The 23250-nt window shown below is 58.8% G+C and overlaps 3 protein-coding genes across 6 annotated transcripts in view; all 3 read left to right on the top strand.

Moving 5' to 3' along the window:
- The window catches only part of PLEKHM2 (pleckstrin homology and RUN domain containing M2), a 48914-nt gene extending 39359 nt beyond the window's left edge, over nucleotides 1-9555 (top strand). For 2 of the 3 annotated variants that reach the window (XM_002806965.6, XM_009000461.5), the window contains 13 exons: nucleotides 433-661; nucleotides 2146-2964; nucleotides 3223-3292; nucleotides 3411-3501; nucleotides 3824-3888; nucleotides 4216-4304; nucleotides 4892-5024; nucleotides 5346-5536; nucleotides 5997-6062; nucleotides 6687-6846; nucleotides 7150-7329; nucleotides 7416-7532; nucleotides 8597-9555. In XM_002806965.6, the coding sequence (XP_002807011.3) occupies nucleotides 433-661; nucleotides 2146-2964; nucleotides 3223-3292; nucleotides 3411-3501; nucleotides 3824-3888; nucleotides 4216-4304; nucleotides 4892-5024; nucleotides 5346-5536; nucleotides 5997-6062; nucleotides 6687-6846; nucleotides 7150-7329; nucleotides 7416-7532; nucleotides 8597-8734 (2348 nt within the window). In that variant the 3' untranslated portion in view covers nucleotides 8735-9555. The remainder of the gene's footprint in view (nucleotides 1-432; nucleotides 662-2145; nucleotides 2965-3222; nucleotides 3293-3410; nucleotides 3502-3823; nucleotides 3889-4215; nucleotides 4305-4891; nucleotides 5025-5345; nucleotides 5537-5996; nucleotides 6063-6686; nucleotides 6847-7149; nucleotides 7330-7415; nucleotides 7533-8596) is intronic. The other variant, XR_621569.5, reaches the window with a different exon arrangement.
- Nucleotides 9556-10316: 761 nt separating this feature from the next.
- Nucleotides 10317-15623, top strand: SLC25A34 (solute carrier family 25 member 34). Of its 2 annotated transcripts, XM_002750345.6 has the most exons (5): nucleotides 10317-10896; nucleotides 12207-12272; nucleotides 12374-12526; nucleotides 12872-13006; nucleotides 13459-15623. In XM_002750345.6, exons 1-5 carry the CDS (start codon nucleotides 10477-10479, stop codon nucleotides 13639-13641), a joined length of 957 nt encoding a protein of 318 aa, XP_002750391.1. In that variant the 5' UTR covers nucleotides 10317-10476; the 3' UTR covers nucleotides 13642-15623. The 2 variants fall into 2 exon arrangements, with proteins under 2 accessions (XP_002750391.1, XP_035163737.1); XM_035307846.3 differs by lacking the exon at nucleotides 12872-13006.
- Nucleotides 15624-16709: 1086 nt separating this feature from the next.
- Nucleotides 16710-22772, top strand: TMEM82 (transmembrane protein 82). The gene is made up of 6 exons (XM_002750346.6): nucleotides 16710-16833; nucleotides 17023-17095; nucleotides 17196-17370; nucleotides 18471-18888; nucleotides 21655-21842; nucleotides 22331-22772. Exons 1-6 carry the CDS (start codon nucleotides 16746-16748, stop codon nucleotides 22415-22417), a joined length of 1029 nt encoding a protein of 342 aa, XP_002750392.4. The 5' UTR covers nucleotides 16710-16745; the 3' UTR covers nucleotides 22418-22772.
- The last annotated feature ends 478 nt before the right edge of the window (nucleotides 22773-23250 follow it).

The following is a 23250-nucleotide window of genomic DNA, read 5'->3' on the forward strand; positions in this document are numbered from 1 at the left end:
GATGCTGGGTACCCCCGCAGCATCCTGGCAGGAAGGCTCTGAGGGTAACCTAAGAGGTGTGCAGCCTGGCTCCTCTCTGGGGCTCCTAGCCACCCATGGAGGCCTCAAGGTCACCATCCCTATGGGGCTTAAGCCTGGAGCTTGCGCCTGGAGGCTGCTTCATCTTGGGGCCCTTAACACACACTCAGCCAAATTGTTGTGAGCTCTGGAGGGCCCCAAGGGTGGTAGAGTTGGTGGTCCCTCCAAGTTGCTTCTAAAGTACAAACCCCATGTCCTGTTAGGTTGGAGCTTCTACTTGAAATACTGCCACCTGGGTCATGTTTCCCTGGGAGGAATTGACCTGCCTCCCTCCAGGGCTAAGGCATGCTCCGGGGGGGTCGGGGGCCCCAGGGGGTACCTGACGGGGTATCTTCTGCTTCCTTGTCCTCCCAGATGGAGATCTCACAGACACCGTCAGCGGCCCCCGCTCCACAGCCTCCGACCTGACCAGCAGCAAGGCCTCCACCAGGAGCCCCACCCAGCGCCAGAACCCCTTCAACGAGGAGCCAGCAGAGACCGTGTCCTCCTCTGACACCACCCCCGTGCATACCACCTCTCAGGAGAGGGAGGAGGCCCAGGCCCTGGACCCACCGGATGCCTGCACAGAGCTCGAGGTCATTAGGTCAGTGGGGAGGGGCCCAGAGAGGAGCTGGGGTCCTGGGGTCCAACCTGTCCACTCCCAGCATCAGCTGTTCATCTAGGGCAGACCAGGACACCCCCTGAGGGCAGTTGCACACTTTCCTGGGAACCCCTCCCACCTCTGGGCAGTTCTTTGAGCAAGGGTAAATGGAGGCCTGTCCTAGTCAGCTCAGCTGCTGGAACAAAGTACCGCAGACAGGCGGCTTCGACCACAGACATTCTTCCTCGAAGCTCTGGAGCCTGCAGTCTCAGGTCAGGGTCCCGGTGTGGCCAGGCTCTGATAAGGGATTCACAGATGGCCCTCTTTTCGCTGTGTCATGGTGGGGAGCAGAGAGCGAGCTCTCTAGGGTCCCATTTATGAGAGCGCTGATCCCATTCCTGAGGATTTCACCCTCAGGTTCTCATCACCTCCCAGTGGCCCCACCTCCTGACACCATCACATCAGGAGTTAGGATTTCAGCATAGGAACTTGGAGGGGACACACACATTCAGTCCATTGTAAGGCCCAAGCCCTTGGAAGCAGGCAGCACCGGCAGCCACCGCGGCTGGCTTCTGGGGCCATATCCAGGCTGCCAGGGCATTTGTTGGGTCTGCCTAAGATCAGAAAGCCCCTTCAGGTTGAACTCCTTCCCAAGGGAAGTGTATCTTGGAAGTGAAGATACAATTTCTGAGACTCATTGAAAGAAAAGTATCTTTGTCATATGGGTGGGACACAGAAGGGAAGGATGTGGTGAGTGGCCAGGGCGACAGTTGACCAGAGCCTTCCCAGCTCCCTGACCTCCCTGACCCCCTCTTGAAACTTCACACTGAATAAGAGAACCCCGTGTGCATGTCAGACTGCCCCACGCTTGCTGGCCTGAGGCAGGGGGACTACTCCCCAGTAACTGGAGCCAGGAAGCCACCCCACGGGCTGGTTCCAGTCCAGAGCAGCATTGATGGCTCAGACTTGGGGTCCATTAGCCAAGCCTGCTCCAGCCAACCTGGAACCAGAGTGGGACCTGGACCTTGAGCCAAGAAAGCACTGAGTACATTTCTGGGTGATTTATTCATGATAATGCTGAAAGTGAAGTGAGGTCAGCTGAGGACCCATCGTCCACATCCTAAGGGGGGCTGAGTGGAGGGGCATTGCCTGACCAGCCCTGGCCTGTTTTTCTTTCCTAGAGTGCAGCTAGCTCAGTTGTTCCATCAGGAGGAATTTGGAAGACCTGCTCGGGTTCCTCTGGTTGTGGCCATTTGTGCCCAGCCCATGCTCCCCCACCCCGCCTCTGCCAGCAAAGGGGGTACCTTGGGGCCTGAGCCACTACTGTCCCCTGACCCAGTGCCTCCACCCAGCACTGCCTAGGACCACTGATGCACTAGCTGTGCCCTCAGAGGTCACATACCCAGCATTACTGCCATGACCCAGCCTGGTTTTCCCCAGCACTGGGTTACTGAAGGGTTAACACTGTCCCATCATTACTGTCCCAGGGTCACCAAGAAGAAGAAAATTGGCAAGAAGAAGAAGAGCAGATCAGATGAGGAGGCGAGTCCACTCCACCCTGCCTGCAGCCAGAAGAAATGTGCCAAGCAGGGGGACAGTGATAGCCACTTCGGCAGCCCAGGCCTTGGGCGGAACTCACCAGACACAATGCTTGCCTCCCCTCAAGAGGAGGGAGAGGGGCCCAGCAGCACCGCGGAGAGCAGCGAGCGCTCGGAGCCGGGCCTGCTGATCCCCGAAATGAAGGACACCTCCATGGAGCGCCTGGGGCAGCCCCTGAGCAAGGTTATCGACCAACTCAATGGGCAGCTGGACCCCAGCACCTGGTGCTCCCGTGTTGAGCCTCCAGACCAGTCCTTTCGGACCGGCTCTCCCGGGGATGCCCCGGAGAGGCCGCCACTTTGTGACTTTAGTGAGGGGCTTTCAGCCCCAATGGACTTCTACCGCTTTACCGTCGAGAGTCCAAGCACTGTTACATCAGGTGGCAGCCACCATGACCCTGCAGGGCTTGGCCAACCGCTGCATGTTCCTAGTAGCCCTGAGGTTGCTGGCCAAGAAGAAGAGGGAGGAGGAGGAGAGGGACAGGCGCCTCGGCCCCTAGAGGACACCACAGGGGAGGCTCAGGAGCTGGAGGCCCAGCTATCCCTGGTCAGGGAAGGGCCTGTGTCTGAGCCAGAGCCTGGGACCCAGGAGGCTCTCTGCCAGCTCAAGCGAGAGCAGCCCAGCCCGTGTCTGAGCAGCGCTGAGGACTCTGGGGTGGATGAGGGACAGGGGAGCCCCTCAGAGATGCTTCACTCCTCAGAGTTCAGGTAACAAGACCGTGTGGCTGGTTCAGGACTCTCCCAGCCCTTGAAGCTGGAGATACTGTGCCTCTGACCTCCAGATAAATTAAGCTCTAGGAAGACCTAGCCTGAGTGGAAGGGGGGTGAGCCTCCCTCCCTAACTTAGGCTCTCCTGGGGAGAGGTGGAGGCACTACCCCCGGCTCTGGGGTGGGGTGTGGCCCCTCCCTGTGCCCCTCCCACCCCTGCCTGCCTGACACCTCACCCTCCCGACTTGGCCCTCACAGAGTAGACAACAATCACCTGCTCCTGCTAATGATCCACGTGTTCAGAGAAAACGAAGAGCAGCTATTCAAAGTAAGTCCTAGGAACTCAGGAGCGAGCAAGAGATAGCAATGGGGAGGCGGGATGGCCCACCGCCCCTGCTGGAGCAGCAGAAGCCGCCTGCCTGACTTCTGTCTACTTCGGCCCCCAGATGATCCGGATGAGCACCGGGCACATGGAGGGCAACCTGCAGCTGCTTTATGTGCTGCTCACGGACTGCTATGTCTACCTGCTCCGGAAAGGTGCCCGCCACCCCCCGGCAGACAGTGGGTTGTGGACGAGGCTGACTCTCGGCCCCTTTTCCCTAGTCCCCTTGCCCTCTGAGTACCTTCCAGCCGCCTGGCATGTAGTGATGAAAAGGCACCCCAAGCAGGGTGTTGCCAGCAGCCCTGAGACATGAGCCTGGGATCCCCTCTGTCAGCACTCCACGCCATTCTCCTACTGCGTCAGCTCAGACTGCAGGCCAAGGACAAGTCCACTAAGAGAGGGGTGTCTAAGAAAATGGGGCAGGGGGAGGAAAAAGAGGCCTATAGGGATAATAGGCCTTGGGGTCTCCTCTCTCAGGGGCCACAGAGAAGCCATATCTGGTGGAAGAGGCCGTTTCTTACAATGAACTTGACTATGTGTCGGTGAGTCCAGGCTCTGCAGTTGCACACCTGCTGTAGGCACAGGGCTTCTCATCTCACTCACCTCCTGGGGTTGGGCACCAACTTAACTCTCAGAGAAGCTTCTGTACATGATGCTGGGGGTAAGAACCAAGCTTAAGGTCGCCTCTTCCTGTGCTAGACTTCTGACTGTCCCTCCCTCACTCATGCCAGCCCTGGGCTTCTGGGGCTTTACTTGGTGGTGGCCTGGGGTGTGCTTCCTCCCCAGCCAGCACTCAGCGTGGCCACGCTGCCACCTCCACCAGGCAGCAGCCAAGCCCCTTGTGCATGTGAGGATGTGGTTTCTGGCAGGTCGGCCTGGACCAGCAGACGGTGAAGCTAGTGTGCACTAACCGCAGGAAGCAGTTTCTGCTGGACACAGCTGACGCAGCGCTGGCTGAGTGAGTGGCAGCCCCGCCCCTTTGGGAGGACTGGAGGCTCCACAACTGCCCATAGGTGTGGGTGGCCTGGGGCTGGGAGGTCCAGGAGGGGAAACCCAGAAGCATTCCCTCTGGAACCTGCATCTGTTCAGAGAGGCAGGCAAGTAGACAATCACAGGACTCACGTGGTCAGCCCCTGGGGACTCTTGAGAGCACTGGCATGAGTTGTCCAACAGCTTCCTGCCTTCCTTAAAGGCACAGAGCCATGCTGCTGGGCTGGGCATGCCCTTCAACACTCACACCGTTGTCCAGGCTCAAGGTCCCACCTGTTCAAGTCCTGCCTACTCTCACCTTGTCTATCTTCCCTCAATGTCAAAATCCCAGGCCCCTTGGCCACTGAGAACAATCAGGCCTGTACCAGTTGTCATTTGATGACCTTGGACTCCTACCTTGTCATTGCCTCACCTGCCACTCTGGGCACTGGGTCTAGCCAGGCCCCTCCCCCAAGTTTCCGTGACCCCTCCAGGCCAGGAGCGCTGAGGACTAAGCCCTGTTGTGTTGAGGCCCTGGTCTCAGACCTCTAACCACAAGCCCTACTCCCCGTGCAGGTTCTTTTTGGCTTCTTTGAAGTCAGCCATGATCAAAGGCTGTCGAGAACCACCCTACCCCAGCATCCTGACGGATGCCACCATGGAGAAGCTGGCACTAGCCAAATTTGTGGCCCAGGAATCCAAGTGTGAAGTAAGAACCTGGGGAGGAAGGTGGGTGCAACCCCAGAAATAGCAGTGCAGCAGCCAGCCTCGGTGTGAGGCTTAAGGGATGCAAATACATGTCTTCGGCATTTTACAAATGCCTACCTGGCCAGGTGGGGCTTTCCTACCCTGGAAAGGAGGAAGGTCATGTCCTCCTTCCTACTTCAGGTGTGTCCTGAAGCTAAAATACCCTTGCTCTTGGCTACCCCAGGCGCCAGACCTTCTATGAGCCGATTCCAGGCTCAGCCACCTGCCTGGCCCAGGGCTCACTTGCTTTGTCCGCTGCCCCGCCCCCCCGCCACCACCACAGGCATCTGCTGTCACTGTGCACTTCTATGGGCTTGTGCACTGGGAGGACCCCACCGATGAGTCCCTGGGCCCCACCCCCTGCCACTGCTCACCCCCTGAGGGCACCATCACCAAAGAAGGCATGCTGCACTACAAGGCGGGCACCTCCTACCTGGGCAAGGAACACTGGAAGACATGCTTCGTGGTGCTCAGGTAAGCCCTGGCAGCTCCGGGCCTCGGGCTGGGTCCTGGGGTATCTGGGCTGTTAGGTCCCCAGTGGGGATCTCTCTAGCAGGTCACTGAGGAGAGGATGCTTCCCTTCCCTACAAGAGCTCATGAGCTTGGAGGAGACCTATTTTAGGGTGTTAGAGCTTCTCTGTAGAGCCAGTCATCTTTGGGTACCCAGGAATCCCTGAGTGCCTCGGGAGAGGACACAGTATTTGTCTCCCTGATAAACCTTGAGATGTGCTCCAGGTCTGCTGAGGTGGCCACATTCCCTGCTGGGCCGCCAGGTCTTTCTTCACCCTCCCTTCCATAGGTGACAGCCGCTGGCCTCCTTTGCCAGAGGTTCATGGCCACAGCGTGTGCGTGGCAGGGGAACCCTGGGATCTGGGCTCCGTCTGGCCCCAGTTCCCGGGACAGGCCTTACTCACCCTGTGTTGTGCCCCTGCAGCAATGGGATCCTCTACCAGTACCCGGACCGCACTGACGTCATCCCTCTGCTCTCGGTGAACATGGGGTGAGTGTGAGAGATGGGGGCTGTATCCTGGGGCCCAGAGCTGCTGTCTCCCTGGTTCATCATGGCCGCCCCACTTCGCAGTTCAGCCTCGCCATCAGCCCCAGCCTATCCAGCGGCCCTGACAGGTGGCCTGGGGCTTCCACACTCTTAGAGTTGCAAGGAACCCACAGGAGGGGAGGAGGGAGGCAGCAAGGAGCTCCTGGCTGAGAACAGGTCCAGTCTGATGGGGGAGGCAGGCCCTTCCCCAGAAGTTCCCAGCCTGATGGGAGGTCGACTCCCGGGTACTTGGAAGGAATGGTGGGCCCCCAAGAGGAAGCACCCATGAATGAATGCGGCCGATTCTCAGAGGGCTGGAGGGAAAGCTGATTCCCAGCCTCACCTGGCCATGCTTGGGTATCTAGTAGATCTTGGGTATTCTGGAGATGAAAGTTGTTACACAGAAAGGGGTGGGGCTTCCAGACCTCTCCTGGGAGCTGGAAGGGTCTGGAGAACCTTCTGGTATCCTCCAGCCCCCAGGACAGTGGGGCAGACCCTGCGTCACACACCCTGCACCTACCCCAGGGGCTGCCACCCCGTGCTGCCTTTGCCTCCTCGCTCCCGTTTCACCCTCCTCCTCTGGCCCAGGGGGGAGCAGTGCGGTGGCTGCCGGAGAGCCAACACCACGGATCGGCCCCACGCCTTCCAGGTCATTCTCTCCGACCGGCCCTGCCTGGAGCTGAGTGCCGAGAGTGAGGCCGAGATGGCTGATTGGATGCAGCACCTCTGCCAGGCCGTGTCCAAAGGGGTGAGCTCCACCGCTCACCTGGTCTGCCTGACCCATCCAGGACCCCCAAGGCCCCATCCCTAAACCCAGAGTCACAGAGCCACCTCAGGGCCAAGACAGACCTCCAGGGGCAACCCAGGAACGGACCCTGGCGCTTAGAACCACCTGCAGCCTGGAGCACTCCTGCCATCACCCCCACCCCCACCTCTGCTCCCGATCCCTGGAGAGAGAGCAGAAGGGCTGGCTGGGTCCCCTGGAGTGGGGAGTTCCCGTGCAGACCAGCCCTGGAGGCCCCAGCCTGCCTCTCCCCCACCCCGCTGCCAGGTCATCCCCCAGGGTGTAGCTCCCAGCCCCTGCATCCCCTGCTGCCTGGTCGTCACGGATGACTGCCTCTTCACGTGCCATGAGGATTGCCAGACCAGCTTCTTTCGCTCTTTGGGCACAGCCAAGCTGGGCGATATCAGCACTGTCTCCACTGAGCCGGGCAAGGAGTACTGTGTCTTGGTAAGCTGGGGTGGGGAACGGGGCACCCGCCCACAGGCCCTGCAGAAGGAAAGCTGTCTGCTCACCTGGGGGCTGGCTCTCCCTAGGAGTTCTCCCAGGACAACCAGCAGCTCCTCCCACCCTGGGTCATCTACCTGAGCTGCACTTCTGAACTGGACCGATTGCTGTCTGCACTGAACTCTGGGTGGAAAACCATCTACCAGGTACCCAGCTGCCCAGGAAACCCATCAGCCAGGGACCCTGTCTCATGGGAGCCACTCCCCAGGGAGAGGAACCCTGGCTGCTCCCAGGACTGGCCTCTAGGGTCCTGGGCACAGCAGTGTACCAGGGCGCTCCTGCCTCCACAGCCCCGGGGATGAGTGCCTGCTGCTCTCAAAACAAACCCAGGAGAATCCAAGCTGTGCTCACCACCTTTTGCTGAGCCACCCCTTCCTAGGCTGTCCAGAGGGTGACAAGCCTGTTGGGCCAGGAGCCCGAGGCCCTCAAGCCACTCAACATTGCTGCCTCAAGGGCCTGGGCAGGAAGGAGTGGGCTCCGGGAAGTAGGTGGGAGACTCCACCCTGGGTGGCTCTGCCTCTGGTTTGGACTGGGCCTTGGGTGATTGAGGGTGGCTAATAAGGAGAGAGCTGTCTGGGGGCAGAGGCCCAGGTGGGCATGGTGGTGCTGGCACCAGCCTGAGCACACACACTGGACAGGCACAAAAACTTAGAATCAAAGGGGCAAAAACCTGACTCCCAGTGAATCTAAAGCCAAAGCTGAAAACAGAACCCAAGAAACTCAATTCCTGACCTCAGTTCCAGTCAAACAGCACAAATTGTGGTGGGCCTACAGCTGTGTTCAGATGATGGGGCACAGGATTGGCAGTATCCTCTTCCTTGTCCTCAAGGCTTAGTGCCAGTGTGGGAGGGTGCTCGTGAGATGCCTGCACAAGTGGGTTTTGAGCACATGCTATGCGCTAGCCCTGTGGAAGCCTGGACTAGCCAGAGGCAGAGAACAGCTCAGGACCGACATCCTCCCTGCAGAGCCGACAGAGGGCAGCACCTGCCTCTCTGGGCCATCCTAAGAGCTGGGGCCTTCCCAGGACAGAGGGGCTGCAGGAGGCACTACCCCATCCTCAGCGCAAGGGCCTGGAAGAGCAGGAGAACCTAGCAGCGTGAAAGCTGTTCCTGGAGAGTGATGGGGAGGGTCTGACAGAGGCAGGCCTGGGGCCCATAAGCCCTGAAGCCCCCTGCGGCCCTCATCTGTTCTCTGCGCGCCCCCAACACAGGTGGACCTCCCCCACGCAGCGATCCAGGAGGCCTCCAACAAGAAGAAATTCGAGGATGCCTTGAGCCTCATCCACAGCGCCTGGCAGCGGAGCGACAGCCTCTGCCGAGGCCGAGCCTCCCGGGACCCCTGGTGCTGAGTCAGAGCTGGTTGGCATCACTGGTGGGCAGGAAAGGAAGGCGCGCCAACCAGCAGGCACACTGTCACGGCTGTCGCCATGCTGTTGAAAGCCTGCAGCCCACCCCTGCCCCCGGTGGCAGCACCACCGAGTGTGGCTTAAGGCAGGGTCTCTCCACTCCAGGGATCCAGAACAGGTCCCCAGCACCCCTGGGCATCCTGCCCGACAGGTGGCAGATGGAGGTCACTGGGGGCACAGGCCTCTGCAGATGCATGCCCTCCTCCGTCTGCAGAATCCGAGGAGTGGCACTGAGAACAGCATGGATCTAAGGAAGAGCAAAAGAAACAGAAGAGCGGGAGCCCCCTCTTCCTCTCCTGGGTCAGGGGCCCAGGCAGAGGCTCAGGGCTGCCTGGGGGCCCTGAGTGCCCAGCCATCCTTGTTCGTGTTTGAACACTCCCCTGGCCACGTGGGGAAGCAGGAACACGGGGTGTCTGCGCATGCTTCCTCCTCCTAGCTCCATCACCGCGCACATAGCTGCCTGCCTCACCAGATGCAGGGGCGGCGGGCCTCCCTGGCTGCCAGGAGGCCCTGCATGCCCATGGCCCTGCCCCGCCTCTCCCCTCAACCCGGCAGTGCCTGTAGCACCCAGGAGCAAAATGGGTGGATGGGGGGCTTGGAGAAGGGCAGAGCTACCAGCCTGGCATCCATGTACACATCTTCTGACTGTCCCCTGCTTGGCTGGAGTCAGGCCCTTCCCTAGAGTTTTGTCAAGAGCCTCCTGGGGAAGGGGTCAGGTGGTTTGGGTTTTGTTTTTTAAAATAAAATCCACGTTATATTGCCAAGCCTTGTCACTGGCCCTTTTTGAGCATGGTAGGGGCCCTGAAGTCCTGGGGGAAGCTAGGGGGGCATAAGAGCCAGAGGCAGTGGGGACAGGGGCTAGCAGTGGATGTGGGTGCCTTTTATTGGGTGCAGCACTGTCTAGGCCCACTCTTGTCATTGCCAGTCCTCCACAGAACCTTCTGGAGTGATGTCAGTACCTCCATTTCACAAATGAGAGAAATTGAAGCTCTGAGAGGAAGTGACTTGCCCAGGTTCGCACATAAGAGCAGAACCTGGGATTCCAATCAGCTCCCAGCGCTCCAGAGCCCTTCTCTACCTCTGCCCCTGCTGAGCCTGGGCCCGTAGATGGTGGGAGCCAGACTGGAAGACTGAGTCCTGGAAAGGGGATGTCAGTCACCAGGGGCACATCAGGGATGGGTGGGGCAGGGTCAGTGTTGCCCATGTACCCCATGCCAGGGACCTCCCAGTCACTTGCCCCCTGCCCAGGGCTCTGCCAAAGCTGGACAGGCTAAGCTAGAGACAAGGCAGTGGTGCCAGCCCTTTGCCCAGGACCAGAGGGAGGCCAGGAGGAGGTGCCTGTGCTGGTTGGAACCTTCTCCCTACCCTTGCTCGCCTTCCAGTCCCAAGTGACCTTTCCCCCAGATCCCAGGGTCCAGGCCCGCCCTTGGCTGGAAAGTGTGGGGACAGAGGCAGCTGGGATTGGTCACAGCCGGTGGAGGCGTGTCAAAGGCTCCAACAGACCCCTGGAGCAGCTGAGCAGAGCAGGTGGACTCCTGAGATAGACCAGGGCCTCCAGGCAGCCACGGGCCTGTCAGACCAGGACCCTTGCCCTCTAGACATGGCCTCGGGCCCCGGCAAATCCCAGCCCCATGGCCCTGTGAAGTTACAGACAGCCTAAACGCCACCACCACAGGTCCTGTGCCATGCCCCTGACCCGGGCACAGAAGGCCACTGGCCCGGAGGCTGGGGAGACGGTGCCCCCAGTAGTGGACCTGGTGCTGGGTGCCTCGGCCTGCTGCCTGGCCTGTGTCTTCACCAACCCCCTGGAGGTGGTGAAGACGCGGCTGCAATTGCAGGGGGAGCTGCAAGCCCAGGGCACCTACCCACGGCCCTACCGGGGCTTCATGGCCTCTGTGGCTGCTGTGGCCCGAGCAGACGGGCTGTGGGGCCTGCAGAAGGGGCTGGCTGCCGGGCTGCTGTACCAAGGCCTCATGAACAGCGTCCGTTTCTACTGCTACAGCCTGGCATGCCAGGCTGGCCTCACGCAGCAGCCAGGAGGCACTGTGGTTGCGGGAGCCGTGGCAGGGGCCCTAGGAGCCTTCGTGGGGAGCCCTGCTTACCTGGTGAGTCCTTGTCTCCATCCTCCACCATCCCGTGACCCATATCCCACAGGGGCCCGGCAGCCTGCAAGGCTAGGCTCAGTGGACCTGGGTGGGGTAGGGCAGTCTGGGCGGGGCTGCTCCCTGGAACATCCTGGCCCAGGCCTGGAATCTGCCTCTTGGCCCAGGAGAGCCCTGATCGATGCTCTCCTGGGGACCCTGCCCCACTGGTCCTAAACCAGGGGAGGGGCAGAGGGTGGCAGATGTGTTGGCTCAAATCCTGGCTGGGTTACGTCTCTTCCTGTGTGGCCTCGTATATGTTAACAATAAAAGCTACCCGGCTGGGCGCAGTGGGGTATACCTGTAATCCCAGCACTTTGGGAGGCTGAGGTGGGAGGATCACAAGGTCAGGAGTTCGAGACTAGCCTGACCAACATAGTGAAACCCTGTCTCTACTAAAAATATAAAAATTAGCAGGTGTGGTGGCACGTGCCTATAATCCCATCTGCTCAGGAGGCTGAGGCAGGAGAATTGCTTGAACCTGGGAAGTGGAGGTTGCAGTGAGCCAGGATCACACTACTGCACTCCAGCCTGGGCAACAGTGAGACTCCATCTCAAAAAACAAAACAAAACAAACAAAAGAATGAAAGCTACCCTTGATGGCCTCCTCCTCTTGTGCACTCTGCAGGGGCACCTCAGGACCACCCCAAAAAAATATTTTTTTGAAAAAAGCTACCCCTGGAAGGGGCACAGTGACTCATGCCAGTATTCCCAGCACTTTGGGAGGCCGAGGTGGGCAGATCACCTGAGGTCAAGAGTTTGAGACCACACTGACCAACAGGGTGAAATCCTGTCTTTACTAAAAAGTATAAAAATTAGCTGGGCATGGTGGTGCATGCCAATAATCCCAGCTACTGAGGAGGTGGAGGCAGGAGAATTGCCTGGGCCCAGGAGGCAGAGGTTGCAGTGAGCCGAGATCGTGGCACTGCACTCCAGCCTGGCCACAGAAGAAAAAGCTCCCCTTGAGAAAGGCTCACCTCCTCGGCTGGTGCTGGACAGTCATCGTCTCACTTAATCCTCAGAACAGCTTTCCCGTGACAGAACCACTCAGAGAAGATTCGGTGACTTGCTCCAAGTCACACCGAGATGCAAAACCCAGGCTGACCCTAGAGCTGCACCTCCACCCTATTCCACAGCACCCCTAAGCTTTAGGCTTGGGACCATGGAGCTCTGAGTTTCAGAGGCACAGAGGTGGGGGAACCCTCAACACACACAGCTCGTCCCAGCTCTCCCAAGCTCCATCCCCAAACCCCATGTCCCCTCTGCTCCCACAGATCAAAACACAGCTGCAAGCCCAGACAGTGGCCGAGATGGCTGTAGGACACCAGCACAATCACCAGGTGAGGCCCTGGTCACTCCCAGAGCTCCCTGGGGACATGGACTGGGCATGCTACCAGCCTGGGCAGGGGCTGGCCAGTGACCCTGATCCCTCTCCCCACAGACCCTCCTGGGTGCCTTGGAGACCATCTGGCGGCAGCAGGGCCTGGTCGGGCTGTGGCAGGGCGTGGGTGGGGCTGTGCCCCGAGTCATGGTGGGCTCAGCTGCCCAGCTGGCCACCTTCACCTCTGCCAAGGCCTGGGTGCAGGAGCAACAGGTGAGGAGCGGGGGGCACCTGTGCCCACCCACACAGACACACGGGATTGAGGGGCCACCTGCCTCCTTCCACATGGAGAAGACTGGGGGTGGCAACAGATGGGGCCCCGCCTCTGCCCTCAGAGTGGTGACTCCAGACCTTGGTACCAGCAAGAGTAGGAGGTCAGCAGTGAACCCCAAAGCTGAGAAGGAGCTCAGGGTGGCAGGGCTGGGGGATGCCTAGAGGGGCCTCATCTGCTCCCCTTTCCACAGCCCTTCTAGCCCCTGGGTAGTAGGAGGCTGGGAGGGCACCACGTGGGTGGGTAGAGGGCATTTGCAGGGGTCAGCACCTGTGCCATCCCCACAGTGGCTCCCGGCGGACAGCTGGCTGGTGGCCCTGGCTGGGGGCATGATCAGCAGCATAGCCGTGGTTGTCGTCATGACCCCCTTTGATGTGGCCAGCACGCGGCTATACAATCAGCCAGTGGACAGAGCTGGCAGGGTGAGCAGGGATGGGTCTAGGGGAGGATGTGGGGAGCTGGGAACACCCCCCAACACACACACACACACACAGAGCCAGAGACACACAGACACGGGCCATGTATGCAAACACTAACTGGGCTTGTTTGCTGAGCCCCCATGTCCCAGGCACAGGCTAAGCACTTTCACAACCAGATTTTATTCTATCCTTATAATCACATTCATCTTCCTGATGAGGAAACCGGTTGAGACAGATGAAGTGACTTGCATGAGGTCCCCCAGCTGGTAAGTGGAAGAGCCAGTACTAGAATTCAGGCCTGATCCCACAGCCTTCCCAGCAGCCTCACAGATGTGTCCAATCAAAGGTGCTGTCCACAGGGTGTGCAGGGGTGAAATTGACCCTTGTGCCAAGATGTGGTGTGAGCCAGGGCCCCACGGTCCCTGTAGTGACACCCCCCCCATGTCTGTCCCCAGGGCCAGCTGTATGGGGGCCTCACCAACTGCATGGTGAAGATCTGGCGGCAGGAGGGCCCCCTGGCACTCTACAAAGGCCTGGGCCCCGCCTACCTGCGCCTGGGCCCCCACACCATCCTCAGCATGCTCTTCTGGGACGAGCTTCGGAAACTGGCTGGGCGGGCCCAGCACCAGGGCACCTAGGCGTCGGCCCTCATCCCCACGTCCTGACATGGCCTGGCACTTGGCCAGAAGTGAGGGCCTGCTCTTGCACAACCAGCTGTCCCAGGAGGGACCACAGGCCCAGGCCCTGCCACAGACCCCAGGAGAGTGTGGACAGCTCTGGCACCCAGCTCCATGGCCCACCCAGGGCCAGAACATCCACTTCAAGTTACCACTCATTCTGTCTTCCAGACAGTTCTCTTCCTTCTCTGCACTGGGTCTCCAAATCCCAGAGCCTTAGTCATAACAACTGCTGCAGGCATGCACACAGCATGGGCCCAGTGACTTACATCCATCAGCTCACTTAGGCCTCAGACAGCAGCTCGAGGCAGACACTTTGCCCTCGTTTACCATCAGAGGCTGAGAGCAGTGGTGTGGCTTTGACTGCAGCCACACAGCTTTGAAGTGCAGAGCCAGGACTGGAACTTAGCCCTGCTTACCCCAGACCTATGCACTTGACAAGTGTGTGACTGTGCCAGGCCCATGGGCCGGGACTGCCCTTAGTAGGGACCACTGTGTATGGCGAGAGCTGGGGAGCACCGGAGGCTGCGCCGTTGTCACCTGCCTCATTTGCTGGAGCAGCCGTAAGCCGTAGCAAAGAACCACAGACCGGGGGACGTAGACTAGAGCAATGTATTTTCTCACCGTTCTGGAGGCCGCTTGCTCGAGACCAAGGCGTCAGCAGGCTGGTTTCTTCTGAGGCCTCTCCCCATGGCTTGCCGATGCCGCCTTCTCCCTGTGTCTGCACATGGTGGTCCCTTGGTGTGGGTGTGAGTCTGGGTCCTGATCTCCTCCTATTTTTTTTTTTTTTTTTTTTGTTATTGTTACGGAGTCTCTCTGTTACCCAGGCTGGAGTGCAGTGGTGTGACTTCGGCTCACTGCAACCTCCGCCTCCTGGGTTCAAGCGATTCTCCTGCCTCAGCCTCCAGAGTAGCTGAGATTACAGGCGTGCACAACCACACCCAGCTAATTTTTGTATTTTTAGTAGAGACAAGATTTCATCATGTTGGTCAGGTTGGTCTTGAACTCCTGACCTGGTGATCTGCCCACCCTAGCCTCCCAAAGTGCTGGGATTACAAGCATGAGCCACCGCCCCCGGTCCTGATCTTCTCCTCTTATAAGGACACAAATCATGTTGGCTTAGGGCCCATCCTCATGATCACACTTTAACTTCTTTTTTTTCTGAGACAAAGTCTCACTGTGTTACCCAGGCTGTAGTACAGTGGCTCAATCTCGGCTCACTGCAACCTCTGCCTCCCAGGTTCTAGCAATTCTCCTGCCCCAGCTTCCCAAGTAGCTAGAATTACAGTTGTGCACCACCACACCTGGCTAATTTTTTAATTTTTAGCAGAGATGGGGTTTCACCATGTTGGCCAGACTGGTCTCGAACTCCAGACCTCAAGTGATCCACTGGTCTGGCCTCCCATAGTGCTGGGATCACAGGCATGAGCCACCTCATTTGGCCTCATTTTAACTTAATTATCTGTCAAGACCCTATCCCCATATACAGTCGCATCCTGAGCTGCTGGGGGAGGATTTCCACAGGCACATTTGCAGGGGCCGCAGTTCAGCCAGCACCATCTAACAGCTCTCATAGAGGGCCTGCCAGCTGCCTGCACTGTGGCCATTTGCATGTATCCCGACAAACCTGAAAGGAGCTCCGGGTGTCCCCTGTTCAGATGACGGGACTGAGGCCCAGAAAAGGGAAGCGATGTGGCAGGGCCCGCAGCAGGCCCTGGGCCCTTTCTCTAGACTGAGCACCACTCCCCATGGGCGTGCTCTCAACGCCGCACCAGCCTTTACACTGCAGAGATGGACAGCAGCTCCGTGGCAGGGGCAGGATGGCCTAGGCCTAGCAGCCCCACCTGTCCCCCCAGCCACACCCCGTCTGTAAGGGCTACTCCCAGGAACACCTGCTACTGCACGCTCCAAACCAATAAAGTTTTCTACTTTGTTTACTTCAACGACCCCGCGCTGCGGCCAATCTCAGTCTCCCCCATCCCTGACCCCCACCCTCGGCTCCCTCTGCCCTTTCTGTCTGTGAAAGCAGGGTGGGAATGGTGCTCACCTGTTCAGCCCCGCCCTGCCAGACCCAGGTGAGGCCTGCCACCTAGTGGACCTGGGGAGGAACATCAAGCGCAGCCGCGGCCTGTGGGAGGGGAAGGCTCAGGCAGGCTCAGGCTGCGGAGATTCCACACCAGCCAGAGCCAGACCAAAGGCTCTGGAAAGCTGGAACCAGTCCTCACAAAAAGCAGGCAGAGCTGACCTCCGGCTGGGTGGGAGAGAGTCCCAGACCTCAGGCTGAGCGGGAGAGAGAGCCCCAGACCTCGGGTTGAGGGGGAGAGAGAGAGTCCCAGACCTCGGGCTGAGGGGGAGAGAGCCCCAGACCTCAGGCTGAGGTGGGGAGAGAGAGCCCCAGACCTCGGGCCAAGGAGGAGAGAGAGTCCCAGACCTCGGGCTGAGAGGGAGAGAGTCCCAGACCTCGGGCCGAGGGTGAGAGAGAGAGCCCCAGACCTCGGGCGGAGAGGGAGAGAGAGCCAGATCTCAGGCTGAGGGGGCCAAAGCCTGACCTCCTGTAAGGAGGATAGAGCCCCAGACTTCAGGCTGAGACCGCACAGCTGATCTCTGGCTATGGGAGGATAAAGTCCTACCCTCAGACCTTGGGCTGAAGGGCAGAGCCCACACTTCATGCTGCGAGAGGCCAGGACCCACACCTAAGGCTGGGCAGCACAGATAGAGCCTGGGGCTTCCAGGGGGCATTGGGTAGTCCAAAGCCTCAAGGAAGATTTCAAGTAAAGTGGACACCAGACTTTGGCAGGGACAGAGACCAGAGACCAGCCCAGAGATACCTGCCCTTCACCCCACGCTGCCCAAATGGTGAGTCCTAGCAGCAGTTGGCTCCAGACGCCCCCTGTGCCTGGAGCTGGGACCTTGCCCTTCTGGGCCTTGAAGGGTTAACGTCCCTGGCGCTCCTCCCCTCCCTTCCCCTGGCCTTTGACCCCTCCCAGCCTCTTCCCTCCACTGACACCTTTGCCCTGTGAGGTGATGTCAGTCTGTCCCTGTGCAGACCTGGTTCCCGGGCTGCCATGTTCTCCCTGCCGTCCCTCCCCTCCTGGATCCCCGGCCTCCCCTCCCTCGAGTGGGGCTCCAGCCTCCTCGACTCCCTCCTACAAGGTGAGCCCCTTGTCCCATTTCCGCCTTAGACCTGTCCCCTTCCAGCTCTTCTCGGCACAAGGTGGACCTCACCCACATGGTCTTCTGCCACCCCCACCCTATGGCCGCCCCCACCGCTGACCCTATCAACCAAGCCTGCCCCCCAACACCCCTGCACGCCACCTCACTCCCTCCCTCCTGCCCCCTCAGGCCTGGTCGGGGCCCTTGGAGTCTTGGTCCTGAACAGCCTCCTGAAAGTTTACTTCTTCGTGGGCTGTACCAAGTGAGTGCCCACCTCATCCCCCAGGGAATGTGGCTGGGGACCCCCACTAGGGGTCTAGGGCGGTTCTGCACCCTTGGCCACAGCCATTCTGTCCCCACAGTGAACCGCAGCGGCGGCCCGAAAAGGAGCGGTTGCGGACCCAGTGGGCCTCACTGGAAACGGTGCACCTGGCAGGGCTGGCCTTGTTCCTGACGGTCGTGGGGTCCCGGGTGGCTGCCCTCGTGGTGCTCGAGTTCTCCCTCCGGGCCATGTCCACGCTGCTGTCCCTGGGCAAGGTGAGGCCTCAGGGAAGGCAGTGGGTGGATCACCCCGAAGCCCAGGGCGGGCTCTCACCCCCGGAACGTGGGCAGCAGGGCCCAGCTCCATCATCCCAGCCTCTTCGCTGTATTTGCCGTAAGACTGAGAACAGAGGCTGCAGGATGCACCCTTGGGTTTGGTTGCTGAAGCGGCCACACTCATAGTGGATACAGTCCCAGTCCCAAGATGACAGGAGCAACAGCTCCTGTGGATCAGGCTCCCCCGATGCCAGGCCCTGCACCAAATGCGTTCTGTGTATCATGTCATCCTCACAGCCACAGGGGTGAAGGTTTGCTGGGATTCCCCATTTCACAGATGGGGGAACTAAGGCTCAGAGAGATTACGTGGCTTGTCTGTGGTCAACAGGCAGAGTCAGGCTTTGAACCCAGGGCTCTGAGATTCTGAACCACCACCCTTCAGCTAAGAGATGAGCCCCAAGTACTAAGATGTGACTGAAGACCCAGCAGGGTGGCTCACCCCTGTAATCCCAGCACTTTGGGAGGCTGAGGCAGGTAGATCACGAGGTCATGAGTTCAAGACCAGCCCGGTCAACATGGTGAAACTCCATCTCTACCAAAAACACAAAACAATTAGCTGGTGTGATGGTGTGTGCCTGTAATCCCAGCTACTCAGGAGGCTGAGGCAAGAGAATTGCTGAACCTGAGAGGCAGAGAGGTTGCAGTGAGCCAAGATCAGGCCACTGCACTCCAGACTGGGTGATAGAGCATGAGTCCGTTTCAAAAAAAAAAAAATTAGCCGGGCGTGGTGGTGAGCACCTGTAATCCCAGCTACTCAGGAAGCTGGAGCAGGCAAATCTCTTGAACCCAGGAGGCAGAGTTTGCAGTGAGCAGAGATCGTGCCATTGCACTTCAGCCTGGGCGACAGAGCAAGACTCTCTCAAAAAAAAAAAAAAGAGACATGATTGAAATTAAGGTGAGAGAGATGATCCCCTAGAGCTTCATCTGAAGCCGATGTGGCCCCTTTGGGAACCATCCCTAAGGTCAGCCTCCTGTGGCGTGTGGCATCTGTAGTGAAGCGGTCCCCACATCTCCTGCCCCTCTTCTGCCACTCCCCACAGGGCTCCCAGGGCCCTGAGAGGCTGCAGCTCTACCTGCTGTGCCAGTACTCGCTGGGCTGTGGGCTGAGCTGCGGCCTGAGCTTCCTGCAGGAGGGCGCCCCTCACCGCACGCTGAACCTGCTGCTCAGCCTCGGGCTGGCCACGCTGCTGGGCCTGGGCGCCCGGCGCCTCCACCGCCACGTCTGCCGCCTCTACGAGCTGCACAGCAGCCAGCGCTACTGTGGGGTGTGCCTGGGCCTGCTGGCTGGCGCGCACGATCTCCCCCGGCTGCTGGGCCGTGCCCTGGCCGTGGCCTTTGCTGTGGGTGACCTGGCAGCAGTGGCCCTCATCAACCGGGACTTTCTGACTATCTCGGAGGCCGTGCGGTTCTGGACGCCGCTCACCATCTGCTACACGCTGCTGGTCATCTACATGCAGGGTGAGCACGGTGCGGCTCATTGCATCCACACACATCCCTCTGCCTGCACCGGACTCTGGGGAGGCCGCCAGCCAACAGCTCTCACCCTTGCCATCCCAGAGAGCCTGGTCAGGGCAGAGGCTGTGCGGCATGGGCAGTGCAGAGAAGCAGCATGTGGTGGGTGCCCTGAGGTGGAAGCCTCTAGATTGGGGCTCGAAGGATGAGTAGGAGATCCCTAAGAGAATCGAGGCAGGGGCTGGGCACGGTGGTTCACACCTGTAATCCCAGCACTTTGGGAGGTCAAGACAGGTGGATCACCTGAGCTCAGGAGTTCGAAACCAGCCTGTGCAACATGGTGAAACCTCATCTCTACTAAAAAAAAATACCAAAAATTAGTTGGGCGTGGTGGCGTGTGCCTGTAGTCCCAGCTACCTGGGAGGCTGAGGCAAGATAATTGATTGAACCCAGGAGGTGGAGGTTGCAGTGAACTGAGATCACACCACTGCACTCCAGCTGGGCAACAGAGCGAGACTCCGTCTCAAAAAATAAATAAAGAAAGAAGCGAGGCAGGGAAGGGAATCTCGGGCAGAGAGAACCACATGTGCCAACACCAAGGGGGGAGAGAGGGCATGGCAGCATCAAACAAGCCACTGGAGTCCAGTGTGACTGTCACCCCCACGGCATGGCGAAGGGGTGAGCCTGGACAGGTTCGAAGGGGCCTGTTGGAGAGCCCTCATCAGCCTCATCAGTCTGACGTGAGGCCGCTGTACAGGATTTTTTGTGTTTTTGTTTTGTTTTGCTTTTCTGTTTTTTTGAGACAAGGTCTTGCTCAGTGGCCCAGGCTGGAGTGCAGTGGCACAATCACAGCTGACTGCAGCCTTGACCTTCTAGGCTCAAGTGATTCTCCCACCTCAGCCTCCCAAGTAGTGGGGACTATAGACATGTACCATCATGCCAGGCAAATTTTATTTTTTGTAGAGAAGAGGTCAGCTGGGCACTGTGGCTCATGCCTGTAATCCCAGCACTTTGGAAAGCTGAGACAGGCAAATCATTGAGGTCAAGAGTTCAAGACCAGCCTAGCCAACATGGTGAAACCCTGCCTGTACTAAAAATACAAAATTAGCCTGGTGTGGTGGCCTGTGCCTGTAATCCCAGCTACAAAGGACATGAGAATCACTTGAACCTGGGAGGTGCAGTGGCTCATGCTTGTAATCCCAGCACTTTGGGAGGCCGAGGCAGGCAGATCATCTGAGGTCAGGAGTTTGAGACCAGCCGGCCATTATGGTGAAACCCCATCTCTACTAAAAATAGAAAAATTAGCTGGGCATAATGGTGGGTGCCTGTGATTCCAGCTACTCGGAAAGCTGAGGCAGGGAGAACTGCTTAAACCTGGGAGCCAGAGGTTCCAGTGAGCCAAGATCGAACCACTGCACTCCAGCCTGGGCGACAGAGCAAGACTCTGTCTCTAAATAAATAAATAAAGGGGTCTTGCCATGTTGCCCAGGCTGGTCTTGAACTCTTGGACTCAAGCAATCCACCTACCTCAGCTCCCCAGAGTGCTGGGATCACAGGACGGGCCATTACGCCCTGCCCACTGCAGGGTTTGCTGCTGTTTTGTTTTGTTTTGAGATGGAGCCTTCCTCTTTCACCCAGCCTGGAGTGCAGTGGCACAATCTCAACTCACTGCAACCTCCACTTCCTGGGTTCAAGCAATTCTCGGCCTCAGCCTCCCAAGTAGCTCGGTGGGAGGCTGAGCTACTTAAGTTTTTTGAGACTCTGTCTCAAAAAACAAACAGGCCGGGCACAGTGGCTCAAGCCTGTAATCCCAGCACTTTGGGAGGCCGAGGTGGGTGGATCACAAGGTCAAGAGATCAAGACCATCCTAGTCAACATGGTGAAACCCCGTCTCTACTAAAAATACAAAAAAAAATTAGCTGGGCATGGTGGCACATGCCTGTAATCTCAGCTACTCAGGAGGCTGAGGCAGAATTGCCTGAACCCAGGAGGCGGAGGTTGCGGTGAGCCGAGATCGCACCATTGCACTCCGGTCTGGGTAACAAAAGAGAAACTCTGTCTCAAAAAAAAAAAAAAAAAAAAAAACGAGGCCAGGCGAGGTGGCTCACGCCTGTAATCCTAGCACTTTCGGAGGCCAAGGGAGGCAGATCACTTGAGGTCAGAAGTTCAAAACCAGATTGGCTAACATGGTGAAACCTCGTCTCTACTACAAATACAAAAAGTTTGCTGGCTGTAATGGAGTGCACCTGTAATCCCAGCTACTCAGGAGGCTGAGGCAGGAGAATTGCTTGAATATGGGAGGCGGAGGTTGCAGTGAACCAAGATCGTGCCACTGTACTCCAGCCTGGGCGACAGAGCGAGACTCCGTCCCCAAAAAAATAGAGCGGAAGCTGGAAGCCCGGCAAGGAGGCTTCTTGAAAAGAAGGCAGTTGGGCCCTGATGTGTCCATGGGGGAGGCAGAAGGAGTTGCCAGGGCTCTAACTAATGGACTAGAGGCAGGTGTGTGGCCAAGAGAGGAATCAGGATAACGCCGGCACCTGCGAGGCTGTGGGGCTCTGGCCTGGCCCAGTGGGAGGCTTGTGGGCTGGGCAGTGAGTCCTGGAGGCAGAGCACGTGGTGCCCTGCAGATGCTCAGAGCAGGGGTGGGGACCAGGAGGATGGGATGGGAGGAGGGCTGCATGGGAGGGGAAGGCTTGCCCGGGGAGGGTGGGTCGGGGAGCCAGGAGGTCCAGCCTCCTGCGTCGGGTGGTGACAGGCACCCTTGTCTCCTAGAGGAGCAGCGGCAGCACCCCGGCCTGCAGAGCCAGGTGCAGACGGTGCTGGTGCGCATGGGCGGTCTCTTCGTGCTGCTGCTGACTGTGGGCCGCTGGCTGGACCTGCTGGGCATCCTCGTCTCCCTGCTGGGCGAGCTCTGGTGTCTGGTGGGTGTCCGCACCCTACTTGACCTCTGCCAGATACAGGTGGGTACCCCCATCCCATGTGTCCCCCAGACACTGAAGCCCCACTTTAAACAGCCCAGGAGCCTCAAGAGGCCCAAGTTTAAGAAGAGTCAGCTGGGCATGGTCACTCGCACCTGTAATCCCAACTACTCGGGAGGCTGAGGCCCAAGGATCACTTGAACCTGGGAGGTGGAGGTTGCAGTGAGCCAAGATTGTGCCACTGCACTTCAGCCAGGGCAGCAGAGTGAGTCTCTGTCTCAAAAAAAAAAGCAGAGCCAGGGTGACCTCTCTTGGGAGTTGGGGGCAGGGGAAGCTGGAATCCCCTCTCCTGCCTTCTGTCACCAGGCCAGGGCTGTCCTCCATGTCACTGGCACCCCTCACCCTGTCCACAGCCCTCTCCAGCTTGCAACCCAGAGGCCCAAGTGGGAGGAAGTACCCGGGTCACTGGAAACCCAAGGCCCCAGGGGGATGGGTGAATGGGCAGTCTCATTTTTGATGCCTTTCCTCAGGACATTCCAACCCAGAGGCCTTCGGTGTCAACGCCAAGCCAGCCCCTGCCCTCTACACCCCAGTCCCAGAGTTCAGCCTCCTCCTGACCTGCCTCAGGGAGGATCTGAAGTCTGTCTCAGGCCCACCAGCCTGACCTTTGAGGTCTTGACCCCAGGACGATGCCTGGAGGCAGAGTGACGGGGCTGGCCCCCTGCCCGGAGCTCAGCGCAGGCCCTGGGAGCCCCAAGAAGGGAAGGCAGGATTTAGGGATGGGAGACTCTGGAAAGGAGACACCTGAGGGCCCTGGTTGAACTCTCTTTTTCTCAGGGTGGGCAGTGGTGCAGCCCCTCAGACCTGACTTCCTGGGCAGGGGTGGGGGTGGGGGTGCATCCTCAGAAGGGCTCCCCCTTTACTGGCTCCCCTTGCCCTCTTCACAAACAATAAAGACGATGACTTTCTCAAGCTGTGCTTAGACTCACGAACACACAGAGGCTGGGCACAGTGGCTCACACCTGTAATTCCAGAACTTTAGGAGGCCAAGGTGGGTGGATCATCTAAGGTCAGGAGTTTAAGACCAGCATGGCCAACATGGCGAAACCCTGTTTCTACTAAAAATACAAAAATTAGCCAGGCATGGCAGCACATGCCTGTAATCTCAGCTACTGAAGAGGCTGAGGCAAGACAACTGCTTGAACCCAGGAGGCGGAGGTTGCAGTGAGCTGAGATCGTGTCACTGCACTCCAGCCTGGGTGACACAGCAGGACTCTGTCTCAAAAACAAACAAACAAAAAGAATCGCAGACAGAGAGGGAAAGAGGCTTTTCTGAGGCCACACAGCTCTTCTGGCAGGGTCCTGGGATATGTGCCTCAGGCTGACCATGTCCCCTGGGAGACGTGGCTCCTTGCAGACTAAGAAAATGGTTTGGGGTGGTGTGGGGGGG

Source organism: Callithrix jacchus, chromosome 7 (assembly GCF_049354715.1).
Source record: "Callithrix jacchus isolate 240 chromosome 7, calJac240_pri, whole genome shotgun sequence".
In the NCBI taxonomy this organism is placed as follows: domain Eukaryota; kingdom Metazoa; phylum Chordata; class Mammalia; order Primates; family Cebidae; genus Callithrix; species Callithrix jacchus.